The following is a 20,134-nucleotide window of genomic DNA, read 5'->3' on the forward strand; positions in this document are numbered from 1 at the left end:
AAATAAATATCAGCTGCCATTCACTTCTGAATTCTCACTAACATCCAAGAAACACTAAATAATCAAACACTTCAGTTGGCTTGAGTAACCTCACTTTACAAAAGGTCCATGAAAATGAGGACCTTATTATTTTAATTATTATTTTAATTAATTATCATCTACTTGCTGACAAAAGCTTCTTTCATACATTAACTCACTTTCCTCTGGTATTTTGGAGCGACTCTGGTATGCATTAGATGAGCAACATTACACAGAGGAATATATTTTTCAATAGCACTTCCACATAAAGAGACAGCAGATCTTTTATCACAAAACAAAGCAAAATACTAAGTCTTTTTCTTACTGTTATTAACATATTCACAGTTCACAGAATCACAGAACTGCTTCGGTTGGAAAAGACCCTTAAGATCATCCAGTCAAACCATCAACCTAACAATACCATGGCCATTAAACCATGTTCCAAGATACCATGTGTGCAAATTTTTAAGATCCTCAAGGAATGGAGACTCCACCATTAGAACCTGTTCTAATACCTGACCACACTTTCAGTAAATAAATTTTTCCAAATATCCACTCTAAATCTCCCCTGGCACAACTTGACACCATTTTCTCTTGTCCAATCACTTGATGTTTCACTCTCGGGAGAAGAGACCAACAGCTTCTCCCTTGCTCACTATCTGGGTTAAATTGTCATAGGAGATCAAGTTTGCCAAGCAGGACCAATCCTTCATGAAGCCATGCTGACGGGGCCTGATTACCAGATTGCTCTGCACATGCTGCATAATACCACTCAAGATGATCTCCTCCATGATATTCATAGAATCACAGAATCAGTCAGAGTTGGAAGGGATCACAAGGATCATCTGGTTCCAAGCCCCCTGCCGTGGACAGGGACACCCTACCCCAGATCAGGCTGGCCAGAGCCTCATCCACCTACAGGGACAGGGCCCCACTCATCTCCCTGGGCAACCCATTCCAGGGTCTCACTACTCTCATGGTGAAGAACTTCCTCCTCACATCCAATCTGAATCTCCCCACCTTCAGCTTTGCTCCATTGCCCCTAGTCCTGTCACTCCCTGATAGCCTAAAAAGTTCCTCCCCAGATTTTTTGTAGGCCCCTTTCAGATACTGAAAGACCACAAGAAGGTAATCTTGGAGCCTCCTCTTCTGCAGGCTGAACAGCCCCAACTCTTTCAGTCTCTCCTCACAGCAAAGGTGCTCCAGCCCTCTGATCATCCCTATGGCCCTCCTCTGGACACACTCCAGCATGTCCGCATCCTTCTTGTAATGGGGGCTCCAGATCTGGATGCAGTGAGGATGCACTCCCTGGCAGTGAGGTCAGACTGGCAGGTTTCTAGTTCCCTTGATGCCCTTTCTGACTCCTGTAGATAGGTGTCACATTTGGCAATCTCCAGTCAGCTGAGATCTCCCCACTTCACCAGGAAATTACTTCTATGATTTTATTTAAAGCTACCCCTTATATATGCCAACACACATAGAAACATTTGGTCTTCCACCTGTCTCAATCATCTGAGTAGTCTGCCACCTACATTTTCATTATTCTGGAGATGTACTACATTCATATGTAAAAACACCTATGACATTAAGGCTCAGAGTCAATGACTACTTTAGACATTTAACCTATGCACAAGTGTTCCTAGATTACAGTTTAGACTGCCAGTAGCAGCAAACAAATACATGAATCAATTCAACTAAGCTAATGACTTAAGACACAATAAAAACTTTAAAAGGTAATGGTTGGTGACCACTCATAGTCTGAACTAGAAAACAAGAATCCTTCCATACTCACAGATCCCCAGGGTCCTACTTCCCAAGAAGCACATTCATGGAGCTCACATAAGGTTATTGATTCCGGTCTGTCATTTGGATTACAGAAATTATCTCTCAGCTGCTCCTCATTAAGTTGGCACCATACTTGACGATGCTTCATTCCTTTACCACATGTCACAGGACACTGTAAAATCAGTTACCATTTTGTAAAGACATGAATCTGCCCCAGTGGCTTCACTTTAGCCACTTTTAGTAATCTGTTGGACTGCAAAAATCATAAGTAACAAAAATACTCCATGATTGTAAGCAGTCCAACAAAACCAGTTCTTTTATGAACTCTTCATTTGCTGCAAACATCAAACTAAATGCTAATGTAAAGGAATAACTATTCCTAAAGCTACAAAAATATGAGAACAGTATAATTTATATTCAGTACAACAAAGAATATCTGTTAAAAATAGGACTGCACATGTCACACATTTCACAGGAAGTCTTTATTATCCATTATTTTTTCATACTCATAAAATCCTTAAAACAAAATGGATATAACTCTATTGTTCAGCTAGATGGCAGCTCATTGTTTTACTAAAAAATAGATATATTTACTTTGAGTAGCTTTACTACCTTATTTCAATGTAACAAACTAAAATAAATTCCAAGTGTATGTCTCAGAAGTTCTAATGTCATTTGTATATTTGAAATGCGTATCATCCAAACCCTAGGATATTGTAATTTTTATTATAATGCCCCCAAATAGCCAGAACAAAAAGATCCACACACTTGTTTTGTATCAGTGACCAGCACCAAAGGCACCCCAAGTTTTACACAGTTCATTACCTCACTCCACTGACTAGCAGTCCAGCTTGGACACAACAATTCATTGCAAGTCTGTGTTACAAGTCTTGGAAGTTCCTGGCATTCTCTATCAGGAAGGTGACGACCGAAATTGTTCATACAAAAAGCCTCTCTGGTTCTGATGCCTCTTCCACAGCTCCTGGAACACTGAGATGTATAAAAAAAATATGAAATAGGAAACATCATGACAAAATGAAGCTGAAATACTCTATTGGTCTTAAACGTGAAAGGCAATGATTCTTAGACAGGCTGCTAATGTTCACATGACATAAATTTGGCACTTTGTCTAGTAGTTGATAAAACTCTTAAATGAAGATGAAAACTGGAATTGCACTTACTTGCTTTATCCAATATATTCTCAGATTTAATTTTTTAAGATCATAAATACAATATAGACTTCTTTTGCAGCTTGAGATTGTAAGTCAGCAGAGAAGATTTGGTAACCACCAGATCTTCTCTGCCGACTTCCAAAACCAAGCTGCAAACAATTTAGCTGGAGTTCCTTACAGAAATAATGCCCCAGTTGCTGAGATACAAGGATTATCTCCTCTTAAAACTCTGTATTTGTCAAATACTATTTTCTTTTAGCTATACTAAAAAAAAGGTACATGAAATTAAAATTATATGAACACTAACCAAAACTATAACGGCTCAGTTAAAAGGTTTTGAATTTATACCTCTGACCATTCTGTGTAGTGCCAACTTGTTAACATGCAGTCACCATGACAGGGCTCTCTGGTAGGTGGTTTCTGCTGATCAGCACAGTACTTGTCATCCACTGGAGCACTTATTCCTTTTGAAACAGAATACTTCATGCAGAGGATCTCTATGGACCGATACCCTAGGCCACACCTTGATGTGCAGTCACTTTTGCCCACATGCTGCCACCTACAATGATAAAGTGTTATAGAAAGCTAACTGTGTTTTAAAATGACCATGGTGAATAAAGCACTCAAAGTACTCAGAATGCACCCATCAGGAATTGTCATGTAAATGTTTAGGGAACCAAACAAGCAGTACAGTCTACCTCATGACTGGAATTGTCAATGATTTATAAAAGAATTTGACACATAGGCTCACAAAACTTATTTTTAATTTTAAATGATCATTTTTTATTAATCTCCTAAGTGACTTTGAAAAAATGTAAACTCCAGTTCCAACTGTTCATCCTCTTGAACATTTCAGTGTGGGCTTCCTTGGAGTCTAAAAATACAAGTCTGCTTCAAATTAGTTCCAGTTGTTAGCACAATTCTTGTAAAAAAATTATTGCTCAGAAATTAAAGTTTTAGCATCAGGATATATAGAACAGATTCAGAACCCTAACAAAGGACTTTTTGCTTTACCAAGAGATGTTAGATGAGAGCACTTAGGTTTGCAAGTGTAAACATATGAGCTCATACCAACGGATCTGATGAAAGGGGAGATGGGAGGGATGTGAGAGGTAGAGAGGAGTGGAGGGACAGAGGATAAAGCAATCTGAAGTACTCTGTTTCAACCTCTACCAACAAACAATATGTAAGACCACAAATGACTCCATCAGTTAAAAAGCTATTTTTACCTTAATTCACATTCTGTATTACACTCCTCAAAGACATCTGGTACAGTGGGTATAAGCTCACACCTTTGATCAGACACTACCACGTGATTACTTTTCCGTATGCACATCATTCTTCTTCTTCGAATACCTTGAAAAGAAACCAAAAAGGGCAAACAAAAGGCTAAAAAATTGATTCCATTAATCATTTAGAAATTTAACTTAGATTCCCCATTAACACAAATCATTGTCTAAAGCTGCACAAACATGCTGCTATGTGCAGCTGACTACATTACAAGAAATAGACTTGTCCCAGTCACCCATACTATCTCCCAGCTGTGCTACAGTGATCTCACAAGGATATAAACATCCAGGAAACTGCAGAAGTGCAAGTCCATTTACTCATCAGCCTAAATAATCTAAATGCATCCCTTTTGTCCCTTACTAATAACCAGATTTTCAAACTACCATGTTAACTTAGAGATTGGGAAGCTTTTCTTTAAAGGAGAAAATTTGATTACAGGGTACCTAAAAGATCTGAAGTGATGGGAGAAGTATCACAGTTAAGAGAGATAACTCTTCTCTAGCATGTGGCATGTCTACAGTCTGAATCAGAACCAGGAGAAATTCACCATCATGTATCTGCAGGCATTTCTAGCACCTGCTAATAGGAGTATCTATCACAGAGCTGTGTGTGTACACTTTAACTTTAATTCCATATATATTTTAGTTTTGCACTGCAATGGTCTATAAACAGTTAAAAATTGTAAAATGTATCTTTAAACAGCTTCACTCCATGCAGTAGATAAGCAAAAAAGTAAAGATATGAAAGATATTAGACAAATCTATGACCATCCAGAACTATGACCATCATAAAACCCTAACAGATATTAGTAGACACACATTACTACTTTCTAAGGATGGATTAGACTTGATCAAGCTTAGTTTTTATAAACCACTCTGCAACTACAAAAGGAAGGAAAACAAATGTAGTTCTTAATATAAAATTGCATTTCATAAATACTGGAAATAAAATCAGAAGTCATTCCACCCTTAAAGGCCTAAAGGTTACTGAGAGTTTCTTCCTTAGAAGTAGAGGTGGAAAATCTGAGTACTTAAGACTAGTCCTTTCTTAGATGTCATCAGATCACTGGTTCTGGTGACAAAATAACTCACACACTACCTTGGCACATCCTGCTGCAGTCCTGCCATGGTCCATAAGGATCCCACGTAAACAGATCCCTTTCATCTTCTATTGGGATACTGAATGAATAACGCACATCAGGGTTGTATAAATTCCCTACACATAAAACCTTGATTGAAATAAAATGATAGCTGGTTTTCAGTGAATCTGAGCATCAAATTATTAACATAATGATCATGTAGCAAACTTATGAAAAAAGTAAACATGCACCTGTAAGGTTAGCTCTTCTTCGATTCTATCAGTGCTGTTAATTCGTTCTATCGTACTGTTTGAACCACTGTACTCAAAAATGGCTCCTTGCACATTGATTTCTCTTTTTGACATGCTTACAACAAAATTTCCATTCAAGATAAAATTTCCATGAATATCAGATAAAGCTATAAGTAAAATAAAATATTGGAAATGAAGCATCTATTTGATTAAAAGGCTCTATCAATAAAAACTCGTAATAATGTATCTGCTCATCAACACTTAGCTTTATTTCAGTCCATGTGTAATTCTTTAAAGTTGTATTAAATAGTTTCTAATTCATGAATTCAATTCTAACCATCAGTGACTTTCACCTGAGCAGCTGTCATGCATTTTCAGTGCATTAACAACATAACTTCAGTGGTATTCGTTTTTCTGGAGGTTGACTGCAGTCATGGCTCTTACATTTGGATGGATTCTGTTACTCTAGATGCAGTAGAAGCAGAACCTACTAAGAATTACTGGTATTTCTGGTCTATTCTCAGCCCATATCCTGGTACTTGCTAAAACTGCTTTTATTGGAGTGGCTTTTAAAAGTAAATTTTAATGAAAAAATAAAGGAAATTATTAAGCATTTATAATAGCAATTTAATATAAAGATCAGTTTAGAATAATAAAGAAGAAGAATGAGTTAAAAGATCGATTTTAAAATACATTTTTAGTAAAGGCATGCTATTCAGGCACTACATTTGAAATGGTAGCTAGTGATAGCTGAGGGCAGGGCTGCTTCTGTGTCCTGCAGGATGCATGTGAACAAAGCAAGAAGTGGCATGGAAAATGAAAACTCTGAAGTTATGTTGAGTAGGAAGCTAATGGAAGAAGAAACAAAAGGAAAATATGGACCAGTATTCTCTCAGAAACTTCAGACATAATGTAAGTACTGTGAAATAGAACGACAAAGATTTTTGGTACAATGTGCTTGTGAATTCTTCTTTCCTCTCACACACTTGCAATGTGCAACCTTTATATTCAGTTAAGACTGAAAGAGAAATGGGAGACAACTGCTAAGCTTGCTGAAGGTCAGATTGCTCCATTTTTAAACAAAGTGTATGCTCAAAATCACAAATACCTCCCTTATTTTTGAATTCACTAGCTGAGTTTTAATTAGGATTTCCATAACAAAGTAAAACCTTGAGAAAATGATGCAATATGCTGTGATTCCTGTTCTCTGACAAATGAACACACATGTCTAAGAACTAGAAACCAAACATAGGACTCATTTTTCTGAATGCTACTATGTCTACAGAGAGATTCAGACAAATGATGACACACTGTAGTTACATATTTACTCTGAAGACTTTATCAGACTTCTGATAACACACATCTAAAGTGGACCTCTGGCAGAGCACAAATGCAATCCACCAGTGTTACATGCAGGAGGCTTTTACCAAGGTAGTTGTCATCTTCTGGTTTCCCTGAGTAGCTGTGCTGCTGAATATCAATATTTGTTGCTCCTTTGGGAATATTTATTACAACATTGTAACCTGCAATGCAATTATTCATAAGTTAATGATACACAAAACCAGTCAGACATTAGTAATATGAGCATACAGACATGGCTTTTTTCACAAAACCCTACAGTGCACCAGTGACACCCACTGCTAAATGCCCTCATGTTTTAGAAGGAAAATGTGGATATCTTCATGCATATACAATTTCCTTGTTGATTTTTGCCTTTTTAAGCAGTTATGCTGGACTTTTACTTTCATAGCTCACTGAATTATTTCTGTGTTCAAAAATGTGAATTCGTTTCTTTACCAGTAACATGAGTTCAACCTACTCAGAAAAATCTCTAGACAGCAGCACTACTCTAGAAAGCAGCCAAGCATATCAAGTGGGACTCAGAAAACATTGTGGCTCTCAGCATTTAACCACAAAAAAATTACACAAGTCTGCAGAAGTCACTTAATGTGAAACACTCTTCACTCTCTGTTTATAGAAGTGGGTTAACTTTTCACTAACTCACAATAGTTTTGCATGACAATGCTCCAAAGAATAAGTCCTCAAATATTGCAGTGTAGCAGGCCATACACATTGGCAGATACATCAGAAACTAGCCATACTTGATCCAGGTTCTATTTATAATGTTAGCCTGATATTCACAATGCTGTTTATAATGCTCCCTTCAAAATACAAATGCTTCACATATAAGTGATTGTTTGCATCAATATCTCAAATTACTACCATGGTAGATTTGTCACAAAGTAACAAAATCAGGTGCACCAAGGCCTATTTTTTAGAACTGTCATTCTGCACATAATTATAGAATCATAGAATGAACCAGGTTGGAAGAGACCTCCAAGATCATCCAGTCCAATCTAGCACCCAGCCCCATCCAGTCAACTAGACCATGGCACCAAGTGCCTCATCCAGGCTTTTCTTGAACACCCCCAGGGATGGTGACTCCACCACCTCCCTGGGCAGCCCATTCCAATGCCAATCACTCTCTCTCTGAAGAACTTCCTCCTAACATCCAGCCTAGACCTCCCCCGGTGCAACTTGAGACTGTGTCCCCTTGCTCCGTTGCTGGTTGTCTGGGAGAAGAGACCAACCCCACCTGGCTACAACCTCCCTTCAGGTAGTTGCAGACACGTGGCAGGTGCTTTTACAGAGTTTTTATTGTCTTTCTTCTCTCATTTTTTGCCTTCAAGTACTTTGCTTGATTATGAATTGTTCAAGTTCTCTTCCACTTTGTAAGAATAGATTAAAAAAAAACCAAAACAAAACAAAGCACAACACAACTGTTTCTCAGCTGCTAAATCACAAATTCAAAAAGGATACTCTTGTCTAAGATAATCTGACTACAGCAAACATCAGAAACAAATAACAAACACAAGCATGCAATCTGAAGCATTATATAATCTTTGCTAGGCTTTCCACTTGTTTTGCTGGGTTTAAGAGATTTTGCTGCGATTTAGTTGACTTGCCTCTGTGTGTAAAACTTTAAATGGCAATAGCTTTTTCAATTTCACAATCCATTAGCTTCCCAGTGCTTTTAGTCTGTTAAAAACTATGGCACGCATTTAAATGAAGGTTTAACCTAACCACACGCTCAGCACATTTACCAGCTGGGGGCAGCACTGCGACTGCAAACTGCCCGCTGAACGCTGCGGGTAAATGCACAACGTTTGGTCAATCTTCCAACGCAGTGGGAAGAAAACTGAAACACAACGAGAACCCTCCTCTCTGTGATGGTCTGGGTGTTCCCCGCCCCCCCTGCACTTTGGAAATCATCCAGACTAGACTCAGCCAGCTCTGGAAATTGAATGAAGCTTATTATTTACAGCTAGCGCAATATACAAGCAGATATTTACAGTAGATACAGTTACAGACAGAAATAGACAAGGTAAAAGGTAATACAGAAACACGACACTCCTCCCAGAAACCTAAGTCCCCAGGAAGGGCTCTCAAACCCCCTTCTACCTTCCCCCTACCCCTCTCAACCTTACCCCAGTCCCAAGGAAGAATGGAAGCAAAGTGGATTAGTCAGAAACACAGCAGAGAGGCTAGAGAGAGTTAAAAAAAAATGCAGCTTCGAGCTGCCCATCAGCAGTAGTGCCCTATCTATGTTTTGATTCTTGTTCTTACACATCTCAGCAAGCCTATGAGCAAGATAGACATCAGCCTTGTTTTTCTTTCACAGCCTGTAATCTAGTTCTTCTCGCCAAAACATTCTAGCTAGGCTCAAACTAGCACACTCTCACACACTGAAAACCTTATGGCAAGAGAAGGACATTATAAAAAATACGTGAGGAAACTATACACAGAACTGCACAGCATGTTGTCAGAGATACACAGGAGAAGAGAGCATTGAGACCAGCCTTTTCCCAGGTTTTCCTCAGATGCAATCATTTAACAGGCAACATAATAATTGTGTGTACATAATTATAATATCCCTTCCAAGATTTGGAGCGAAGCAAATTAGTATTTCATTGTAATGAATTTCTAATGATTATTTCACTACTGTTTAAATGCCTAATGGCAATATTTTAAGTGTATGAATACAAATGTGCCACAAGTATCTATTATTGTCTAATTCCCAATTCTGCTTTGGTGAAGTGACTCGTGTCGGTATGCAAGGTGACCAGGTGAAGATAAAAGAAAAAGATTAAGTGTACAGACACTGCCATACTTATTTTGTGATCCTTTATCAGAACATTTTTGAAAGAGAACATTTCCTCAAACAGTTTCCAGTCATTAGTCATAGGTCTCACACAGACACCGAAGTTTTAGTGGTCAGCTAACTACAACCTCCTGTTTGCATTGCTGCATTCCTACTGGAGCTCATAATCCCAAATGCTTAGCATGATATCCAGTAGTGTAACTGTCATCTCTCATGTGCTATAGCTCCAAGAACTCAAATTTACTTTCCAACATTCAGTTTAGTAGAAAAACAAAGTAATAAACATAATCCTCCTCCCAAATCATGGTGGGTTTTGTTTTTCCCCTCTCCAACTTACTCTATGACTTACAGAAGCAGCAAGTAAGTCTGTGACAATGCAAAGCTGAAATACAGTAGAGAATGACAGTTTCAGGTATATTTGTATAAACAGCAGTTTCCTGTAATGGTGTCTTGTATCAAGTGTATTTGTGATCAGAATATGTGCTGCCTATAAGCAAAAAAAATCATAGAATCAGCCAGGTCGGAAGTGACCTCCAAGATCATCCAGTCTGACCTATCACCCAGCCCTATCCCATCAACTAGACCATGGCACTAAGTGCCTCATCCAGGCTTTTCTTGAACACCTCCAGGGACAGTGACTCCACCACCTCCCTGGGCAGCCCATTCCAATGGCAAATCACTCTCTCTGGGAAGAACTTCCTCCTAACATCCAGCCTATAACAAGAGCATTGACAGCCCTTCATTCAGAATGTTCAGAATTTAAGAATTATCAAAATAACACATTCTTTTCCTTTGCTCTGTCAATCACGTGCTTGGAAATCCAGTCTCCAGTAGCCAATCGTGTCTTCTTCCAAGTTCTCAGGACAGACACAAAAGGAGTGGGAGAAGTAGCTGTACCCCACCTTAAAAATTGTGCTACTTTTTGCTTGGTGCAAGTCCTCCACCAGCTTAAACCACAACAAAACAAAATCCATCATTCCTCTTTAAGCACCAATTACTTTGCTCCATGAAGATTCTATTTGGCATCTCTCCAGGTATCATTTTCACTTCATGCAGTGTTTCAGTCAGGGAAGAGGCATTAAGGATTTATGCTTTAACTACTTAACTGCTCTGCCACACTTACACTGTAGTCTCTCTATACTTCCCAGAAAGGACTATATAGAGAAGAATTATCAGTAGCTTAATATGAGAAACTAAATCAAAGAAACAGGAATTACCAGGGTTATTCACAGAATTTTAGGCTGGAAAAGGCCTTTAGGATCAGGAGTCCAGCCATTAACCTAGCACATCCAAGTGCACCACTAAATCATGCCATTAAGCACCACATCTACTTGCCATTTAAATACTTCAATACTACACTCTGTTTCTCATTCTGAAGTTTCCCATGCACTACATATCAATGAAGAGGAAAGAACATAAGCATTGCTCAACATTTATGTTCTTTCCTCTTCAGGAAAGGGCAGGCTCACATTTCACAGGCTTTTTCACTGTAAGAAAAAAGGAATCTCGTTAGCTGCTCACACCACAAACTTTTTGCTATCTATACATGACCAAAAAGGAACATTAAGTCCTTCAAGCTGCATAGGTTCAGATAGCTAAACTAGAAAAGCACAAAGCAGGAAGCATTCTTCCTTTTAAAGTACTTGTACCCTCATCATATCTTTTACTTCTGTCTTTTGTTTTGACCTTAAGAGCAGACTAATTTTTTCTTCCCATTGAATGGGTTAGTCTGTCACAGTGTTTGCGTCTGCATCCTTGATAGGGCACACAACCAAAAATTACTGATGTTTTTTCTTGACAAAGGCCCTGAAGAACACACACTAAAATCCTACTCCCACACATATAAAACAATTTCTAAGCCATAATGACATGTGCATTAAGACTTCAAAAAAAAAAAAAAAAGAAACCAAACCCAAACAAACATACCATAATGAGCACTGTTGAAAGTACCTGCAAGAGTCTTACATGAAGAGTTATCACCACCACAGATTCCACATTTGTCTCTCCTTGCCTTGGAATTCAAAATGTGATCACAGCCTGCTTGCTACAGAAACATACAACATCAATGTGCCACTCAGCTCCACAGGAAACTATAAGAACAAACAATGTCATCTTCCCTCTCCCCCAAAATATTCTTATTCACAGTATATATATATATATATATATATATATATATATATATATATGGAACTCCTTGGCAATTCATGAAAAGCCTTTTATCATTTTGGATACTGTGATATAAGGGCAACACGTAACAGTACTGCTGTACTAAGAATGTACAATCTAAATACACTTAATATGTCAAGAACTGCATAAGAATACAGGATGGTATGTGAAGGTTCTGCACTTAAAAATCAGCCTGGTGTATAAATTTTAAGTTATTTGCACTAAAATATCTTGGAATCCTAAAAGCAGTATGTATGTGTGCATAGTCATCAATCCTTTTAAAAAGAAAAAGAAGCAAAGGAATATACACAGACTATGCTGGTGAAACTAGCATAAGCACATTTCTTTTACTTAAACTCTCTTTTTAAAAAGAATCATGATAAACAGGACAATTCTCTGGCATTTCCTCCTTCCTTTTATAGCATTTACTCAACACTATAAAAAAGGCTACACTTTCTCCTCATCCTGCTTTTCCTGCAACCAGTAAAACAATCTGGGCTTGACAAAAAATGTCTTGAGCACTTTGCTTCTCCTAGCAAAATTTTGTGGCACTTCTGTAATTGTTATTAACAAAGAATGCTGAACTGATCCTTCTCAGGCATTAGTTCCACCTAGTCTGGAAATAAATGCATTACTTATAGCGAAAATATGATGGCAATAAACATACAGCAAGCTTCTTTCATAGAATCATAGAATCATCTATGCTTCTCTCCTCTCTTTATGTCCATTACAGATCAGTTTATTTCTTCTCACTTGGACAATATTAACTCTCTCACATATAAGGCTTAAAAAGCAAACACTGAGTCTCATTCAACTGTATGTTCTTCAATTAATTGCCTCCATTTCCAGATCTTTAATTTAGTAGGGATTACAATTAATGTAAGTAAATTCAAAACATCTTGCTTTACAGATTTTCAGTAATGGTTACTTGGATTAATATTTAATGTTTACCATCTGATTAAATTGATTTTAGTAATTAATAAGTTTAGGTTTAAATACCCTGCACAAGCCTTGAACACAAAGGTCATAGGTTTCTGGTCCACAGGGAGTACCATCAGCAACTCTGTCCTTCAGCTGATAGTAGGAAGTTGTTCCAGAAACTCGGCAAAAAAGTTTACAGCGATCTTTCATAGAAACTGGAAAGAAAATCCAACAGGTTTCTTGTCTATTTAAAAACTTTAATTAAAGCAACATTTTTATTTCATGAATTGCAAAACAATTTCTAATTACTTACTACCACTGTATTTCGGAAGCCAGCGAACACCAGAGGTAAGGCCATTGATATTAAAGTGCTTGCCATCAAACTCAGAGCACTGCTGCTCCCGGAAGTCTTTTTTGCCATTTGGACATGAATCAGTGTTGCACGATCGAAATTTCATCCTGCGGCCAACGCAGTACTTCCCTCCATTTCTTGGTCTAAAAAAAGAGACAAATGTAAAATACACTCAGTTTCTAAAATCTCTGTTTTCCATGAAAAGTTGCTTGAGTCACAGTATCACAGCATCATGAGGGCTGGAAGAGACCTCACAGATCATCAAGTCCAACCCTTTACCACAGAGCTCAAGGCTAGACCATGGCACCAAGTGCCACGTCCAACCCTGCCTTGAACAGCCCCAGGGACAGCGACTCCACCACCTCCCCAGGCAGCCCATTCCAGTGTCCAATGACTCTCTCAGTGAAGAACTTTCTCCTCACCTCAAGCCTAAATTTCCCCTGGCGCAGCCTGAGGCTGTGTCCTCTTGTTCTGGTGCTGGCCACCTGAGAGAAGAGAGCAACCTCGTCCTGGCCACAACCACCCCTCAGGTAGTTGTAGACAGCAATAAGGTCACCCCTGAGCCTCCTCGTCTCCAGGCTAAACAATCCCAGCTCCCTCAGCCTCTCCTCGTAGGGCTGTGCTCAAGGCCTCTCACCAGCCTCGTCGCCCTTCTCTGGACACGCTCACTGACTTGAAGGAGAAAAATCTTAAACAGCATTCTGCCACCTGTTACTTCCATGCACACTCTCATCTTCTACTGTATTGTGCATGTATTTATACCCAAGTGAAGTGAAGAAAAAGTCCATGTAAAATGCTGATGATGAGGTACGTAGTGATTAAGCTACTGATCTTTAGCAATGTCTATTACATTTTCATTTCTCTTACAGTCATAATTATTTTGTGGGGGGGAAAAGCAGTACTAAATTTAATGCTTTTACCAGCTTATCCTGTTTTTCACAGAAGCATCACTTCCTTCAGTAATCTGAAATTACTGTTTCATAGAGTGGCAAATTAAAAAGACAGACTTAGGAGCTGGCACTTCTCCCTGTAATCCAGTATCAGTTTCAGTTTAGATATCAAAAGAACTAAAAAAGTGAAAATTGTGGAAAACACTCCATTTACTGTAAGGTCCAAAATACAATCCCTAAGTGTTATAAAGCCTGGTATACAATAACTCAGGATTACTTAGTTCTTGGGCAGGAAAAAAAAGATAATAAATCACCAGCATGTTGATACTATCAGTCACTACAGATGGAAAGAGAAATATCTAAGGGAAATCTAGTCTACAGCCTCTTGTCAGAGAAAATAAAATAACTTGGGGTTGTTTGATTTATTCCACTGATGTCAAGATAAAATTACTTTCTAGAAAACCCTGAAACTACCAAGGCTGCAGCTATGGCTCTGCTTCTGAAGCAGTTAGGGTAGAGTTTTCATGGATTTTTATTACTGAACAATTCAGCCAATGGAAGTTTCTCATTAAAGGTGAACTATAAATGACTGCGCTGTAACAGTGTTCCTTGTGGACATTCCTGCAGCTTATGAAATGTTACATTATGAAAATGCCTAAAATCAAAGCAGAATCGTTTCACTGAAAAGATTACCAGACAATGCACCTATTTCTTTCTGCACTTTTAGTTCCAAAGAAGGCATTTCAATATATAAGCAAATCATCACCAATGACAATAAAGCTAAGAAACAAGAGCTTGCCAAAGTAAGTCTCTAGAAATACTTATGGATATGAATTCCATAGTTGTGAGAGAAGGGAGTAATCTAAATGTTCTTTGCATATTAGAGTCTATATACTTGACTTACCTCTCTTTTCAAACATGGCTGAAGCAAGCATTTTTTTAATAGGTGCTTCAAACTAATTTGCACAGCTCACAGCATTTTCATATTTGCTTTGAACCAATACAGTATTTTCATTAAGCACAAATGTAAAACACAATAGAAAACATACTCTGGTCTATTGCACAGCCTGGTGGTACTCTTGATTCCACCTCCACAAGTTCTGGAACATGAGCTATAAGGTCCCCATGGTCCCCATTCTCCTTCTACAGGACGGATCTCCATTTCTCTGCTGACACAAATTCCATGGCGGCAGTGCTGCACAGTTGACAAATGAAACGTGCAAGCCAAGCAAAAGGTTACTCTGTATTTCAGGCACAGACAGAACAAAACCTAAGAGCTCACTGCTTTTAATCTGAGTCTGGACATTTTCTAAAATGTTAAAAATCCTTTAAAATATCTTACCCAGTAGTCATATTTTCAGAAATGATGTCTAGAGTACTTTGATCTCTATGAAAGCTACTGGATGCCAAACATAACTTCAGGTCTTGTAAGTTTATTTAGGTGCCTATATAAGAATCTCAAAATCCTGATCTTGAATTCCTGGTATGTTTTAATGCACAAACTTCAAAACTAGATTGATAGACATCCCTGATGTATGAGGTTCTAAATTTGGAAATTCATGCTAGTAGGAAAACTTAAAAGGGTATGACAATGAATAGCCAAGAATTTCAGGCTGTTTCGAAGACCCTCAAAGCCAAACACCTAATGGTATCATTTCAGAAAAGCAGACAAGTAGTTAAGACCTTGTTTATGCTAAAGCAAGATAATACCACAGATTTACGACCACAAGCCAGGGCATAGCACAGCATGAAAAGGTTGTAGTGGACTGAATTCTCATCTGTTGAATTTGGACTATCACACTGTAAATTAAGATGCTCTAATTAATTATAATTAAATTGGAATATCACACTATAAATTAAGATGCTCTCTATGTGTATGCACCATGACACATGCAAAACAATTCTCTTTCAAAGTATGTGCAGGCTAATAGATTGCATATGATATGAGGCTATTCCATCAAGAAGTGTAGACACCTGGGGAAAGCTGTCTGCTCATTCACTTGAGAGTCTCTGGTATTAGATTTATATCTTCTTATATTTTGAGGGAAGGAAAGATACAAGGACTGTTAAGCAGTCCATAGAGCAAGATCCACTAATTAGGCACATGGCCTGAAGGAAAACTAAAGACTAATGAGAAAAATGTATATTAAGTGTGTTAAATCTGAGCTTAAAAAAGTTACTAAAATTAGAAATGCCTTCGATGCCTCCTTTATGTATCCATTACAGCAATAATGCTGCAAATGCCAAATGCAAATTTAATTTGCTTGCCAGCAAATATTAATTACAGTTACAAGTTGCCATGTCTTATTCCCATTAACATCAATAGAAACTTGCTGACTGAACTTGAAAGGAGCTGTCCTTTAGACAAGAACAGATGACAATTTGTCAGATTAATTGCTGTTCTTTCTTACATCTTTCAAAGGTAATGACTGTAATTAGCTCTTCACTTCCTAGAGAAAATTGGCTTCACTGCAGTAATTGTATAAAATAGATTTTTGTACTCTTATATAAAAGAAGTTCTCTAATGTTGGCAAATTAAAGTCTACTGCACTGAAGTTTACACTTGAAGTTCACATAAAAGATGAAGTTCCTCTCTGATCAATGACTGAAAAATGGGTTAAACATTGCAACATCAATTGCACACAGCATTTCACCAGGCAAAGCCTTCAGTACAATCTTCATTTAACTTTCCCTAATCTTGTAAACTAGAAGGAAACCTTTTGAGACAGTTTACTCCCTAAACTGTCATCCATTAAGATAGCATTTTCAAATTCCTCACTACTGTTGTCTCATGAAGTAAAAAAACAACTGTAAAGATTGGAAGTTATTGGAAGAAATTTAGTAATAATTGAGTCAAGTGTAGCAACCTTGCTACACATAGAACTCATCTTTGAATGCATAGAACTATCATAAAAACGTTACCATTGCTTCTACAGCTCTTGAAGCTGCCAAATCACAGTACTGTTGAAAATCAGATAAACGTAATAAAGGAGTTAGAATTAAGATTGTCGTTGTATGAGCATGTGAAAAAAAATCCTCTCACAATCTCCTTACAGTAAGAAAATACTTTTGTTTGCTGGTGGTGAAATAAAACACAGAAAAGCCAAGAACCCAAGCACCTAGTTTCTATTCACTTTCCCAATTAAATACAAGCTCAAAACTAAACCCCTCAAGTTGATAACTCTGGATTAAATTACCTTTCACCACTATTTCTGTTTATGTCAAAGTTCTGCAAATGCCCTGACTATATCTACTAATTAGATATTCATGACCCTTATGGACAGCCAAGGAATTTTGTATATTATTTGAGGATACAGATGAAGAACTGTATTCAAAAGCAACCTGCCAGATCATTCTCATCATTTCAACACTCTTCAGCAAATAAACCAATGAGCAGGGTACAGAAAATCCAGTTCCCAGGTTGTTTTCTTTTACACATCAATCCATCCCTCATACAGGTAGGCAATCTTTTACGTTAGTGGATAAGCGAGGAGAGAGCTCCTGGATTTCATCAGGAAAATTAATGACGTTACAATAGGCAAGACAATGTATGAATGCAGGGTATTTGTGGGCAAGGCACTCACTAGAGTACATGAAGAGGCAGTGATAAAAAGCTTTCATGTTTTCTCTGAAACAATGCACAACTATCCGCTGAAACCAAGATTCTAATCCAAAACTCCTTCTTCCCAAAAAAAAGTGTACTTTTATATCTAAGTCACTCATACTTAACCAGTTCTGGGGCAGCCTTAATGAAAACTGGAGGAAACACCTTTGGGTTGTTTTGTTTCCAGGAAATTTCAGCTCTGGAGTACTATTGATGAGGAAAAAAAAATCCCAACTTACAATAAATTATACAGACATGCAAAACTTTCCCCTGAGGTCTTCCATCTAATTTTGACTGGCATCTGTAAATTTGTACAATTACTCTGAACAGACAACCTATAGTATTTGTGGCACAACATTACAGGACTAAGAGAAACTGCAGGTAATGCAAGGTAGATACTGTTCACACAATCGGTGTGCTACATGCACAGTGAGCACTGAGTTTTCTTATCTGCATCAACAATTCTGCCACATGTTAAGTACTGAGAGACAAAGGAAGGCTTACCATTCCCACACCACAAACAGTTCCATCAGCCAAAGGCATGTGCTGAGTACGACAACCTTTGTGAACACCCTCTGTACTTGTGCACCATAAGCGTTTGCATTGTTTCTGAAAAGAAACCAGATAACTTTTATTGTACCTGTAGAATCATTTTAGATGGTAGTTGGGACACTTGTATTGTTTTCTCATACTATGTGGCCTTAGTGTTTGCTATTAGTACTGCCATTTTGCAGATAAAACACCACAAAACCAAACTAAATTTTCCTTAAGACCAGGCAGGAATGTGCTGGATTTGAAACTGATCTCATTAGAAGTGATAGATAACTTCATTTTCTAAATCAGAAGAAAATATAATTAAGAACAGTTTGGAACATTGCAGTTGGCCCTGTGCAGCTTGTGGGGAAAAAAAAGACATTAAGTGGAATTTGTCTTAAAAATACACTGGCTAGTAAATTAAGAAGAAAATCTCATTTTCAAATTGTTAAAAGTCTCTTAATGGACAAATATCCTTTAGGGATCACAAAATTTTCAAAGCAGTATTCTCAAGTCTGTGATCTCCCTTTACTTTTCTATAATATTCTCATAAAGCCTGACTTCTCCTAAACCACATTTTACCTTACCAAAAACTCCACTTTCAGTCCAAACCCAATCTTAAACAGCTCCACTAAGCCATGAAATAACTAGTAGATGTAGTTGATGATTTGGTCCAAAATCTAACCCTACATAATATCTTGACAGTAATAAACTAAGGTATATTGTATCTTTATTTTACATTGTTCTGGCCATGAATTTCAAAATACAACTTAAGCTTCACTATTAATTGAAGTTTTCTTTGCAGATCCCACATAATTTTCATTAAGTATCCAAAATCCACACTCTTAACAGGCATGAAAACATTTTTTGACTCTTTGTCCATGTAAAGAGAATCTATATTTTTGATTAAGTGTTTAAAATAAATATCTGAATTAATATATTTAATTATAATTTAAAAAAAAACACTAAAAGCAGCAGATAAAATCCCACCAAGGTAAGATAGGAGCTGTAATATGAAACTATTCATAGAAAGTAGTTGAAATAATTTCCTTTCAGTAGCTGCAGAAAGCCTTAGTTTATACAGCTCCAGATCTTTTAAAGGAATTATAATCACATTTACAGATGTGCAAATCAACTGAATGCATCCTACTTTCCAAATCACAGCAGTGCTCTCCACTGAACTTTTCTCACTTTGAGAACCTGAACTTTGATGTATTTCAGGATAAAATTCTTCCAAAATCATTAAGTCTTGAGATTTCATTTCTAAACTTATCGGTTAGTATGTTTTTGCTGCAAATTGAGCATGACTTGTGTGTTGTTCACTCACCAGATATGGACATACTTGTGACCCAAGACCAAACATAAGTTCACACTGTTTGTTGACATCATATATTGACCCAGGCAGCTGAGAGGAGAGATCATATATTCTCCCATTAGGTTTGTCTAGGAGGCATTCACCGTAACCAGTACTGTTGAAAAAACAGGAAAAACATGAACACATTGTTCTTAGCTCATTGGAAGCCTACTCACACAACCCTTACACATGCATATCTCAGTGTAACTGTGGGTTTGCCTGCCTAGCTGTCTATATAATGACTTTAATTAAAATACAAAAAAACCCAAACAACCACAGGTCATTTGGTTTGCCTTTATTGTATTTTCAATTATATCCACCAAACAAAGCTTAAGATTTTTGGTTTCTGGCTGTCGTTTCTCATTTTCAAACTCTTACAAGATAAAAAGATGGCATTGCTAAATGATGCCAACCACTTATCTTTTAAATAAAAACTTTCAAAAATAGAATGTGTCTATTTGGACGTATTAAAACCATACTAAAGATATTTTTCAACAGCCGATGCCATTACATATGGCAGAATCACAACCCCGTGCAACTTTACATGTATGGGGAAG

The 20,134-nt window shown here is 37.5% G+C and overlaps 1 protein-coding gene across 8 annotated transcripts in view; it reads right to left on the reverse strand.

Moving 5' to 3' along the window:
* ADAMTS20 (ADAM metallopeptidase with thrombospondin type 1 motif 20) overlaps nucleotides 1–20,134 on the reverse strand; it is a 95,158-nt gene that overhangs the window by 38,004 nt on the left and 37,020 nt on the right. For 7 of the 8 annotated variants that reach the window (XM_064142203.1, XM_064142210.1, XM_064142209.1 and 4 more), the window contains exons 10-22: nucleotides 19,551–19,692; nucleotides 18,194–18,298; nucleotides 15,135–15,280; nucleotides 13,157–13,338; nucleotides 12,922–13,058; nucleotides 11,683–11,800; nucleotides 7,022–7,117; nucleotides 5,595–5,761; nucleotides 5,364–5,493; nucleotides 4,205–4,331; nucleotides 3,324–3,534; nucleotides 2,629–2,793; nucleotides 1,811–1,975 (exon numbers count right to left, since the gene is read on the reverse strand). In XM_064142203.1, coding sequence (XP_063998273.1) covers nucleotides 1,811–1,975; nucleotides 2,629–2,793; nucleotides 3,324–3,534; nucleotides 4,205–4,331; nucleotides 5,364–5,493; nucleotides 5,595–5,761; nucleotides 7,022–7,117; nucleotides 11,683–11,800; nucleotides 12,922–13,058; nucleotides 13,157–13,338; nucleotides 15,135–15,280; nucleotides 18,194–18,298; nucleotides 19,551–19,692 — 1,891 coding nt within the window. The remainder of the gene's footprint in view (nucleotides 1–1,810; nucleotides 1,976–2,628; nucleotides 2,794–3,323; nucleotides 3,535–4,204; nucleotides 4,332–5,363; nucleotides 5,494–5,594; nucleotides 5,762–7,021; nucleotides 7,118–11,682; nucleotides 11,801–12,921; nucleotides 13,059–13,156; nucleotides 13,339–15,134; nucleotides 15,281–18,193; nucleotides 18,299–19,550; nucleotides 19,693–20,134) is intronic. The other variant, XM_064142204.1, reaches the window with a different exon arrangement.

The sequence above is a fragment of the Pogoniulus pusillus genome, chromosome 4, assembly GCF_015220805.1.
Source record: "Pogoniulus pusillus isolate bPogPus1 chromosome 4, bPogPus1.pri, whole genome shotgun sequence".
Classification (NCBI taxonomy): domain Eukaryota; kingdom Metazoa; phylum Chordata; class Aves; order Piciformes; family Lybiidae; genus Pogoniulus; species Pogoniulus pusillus.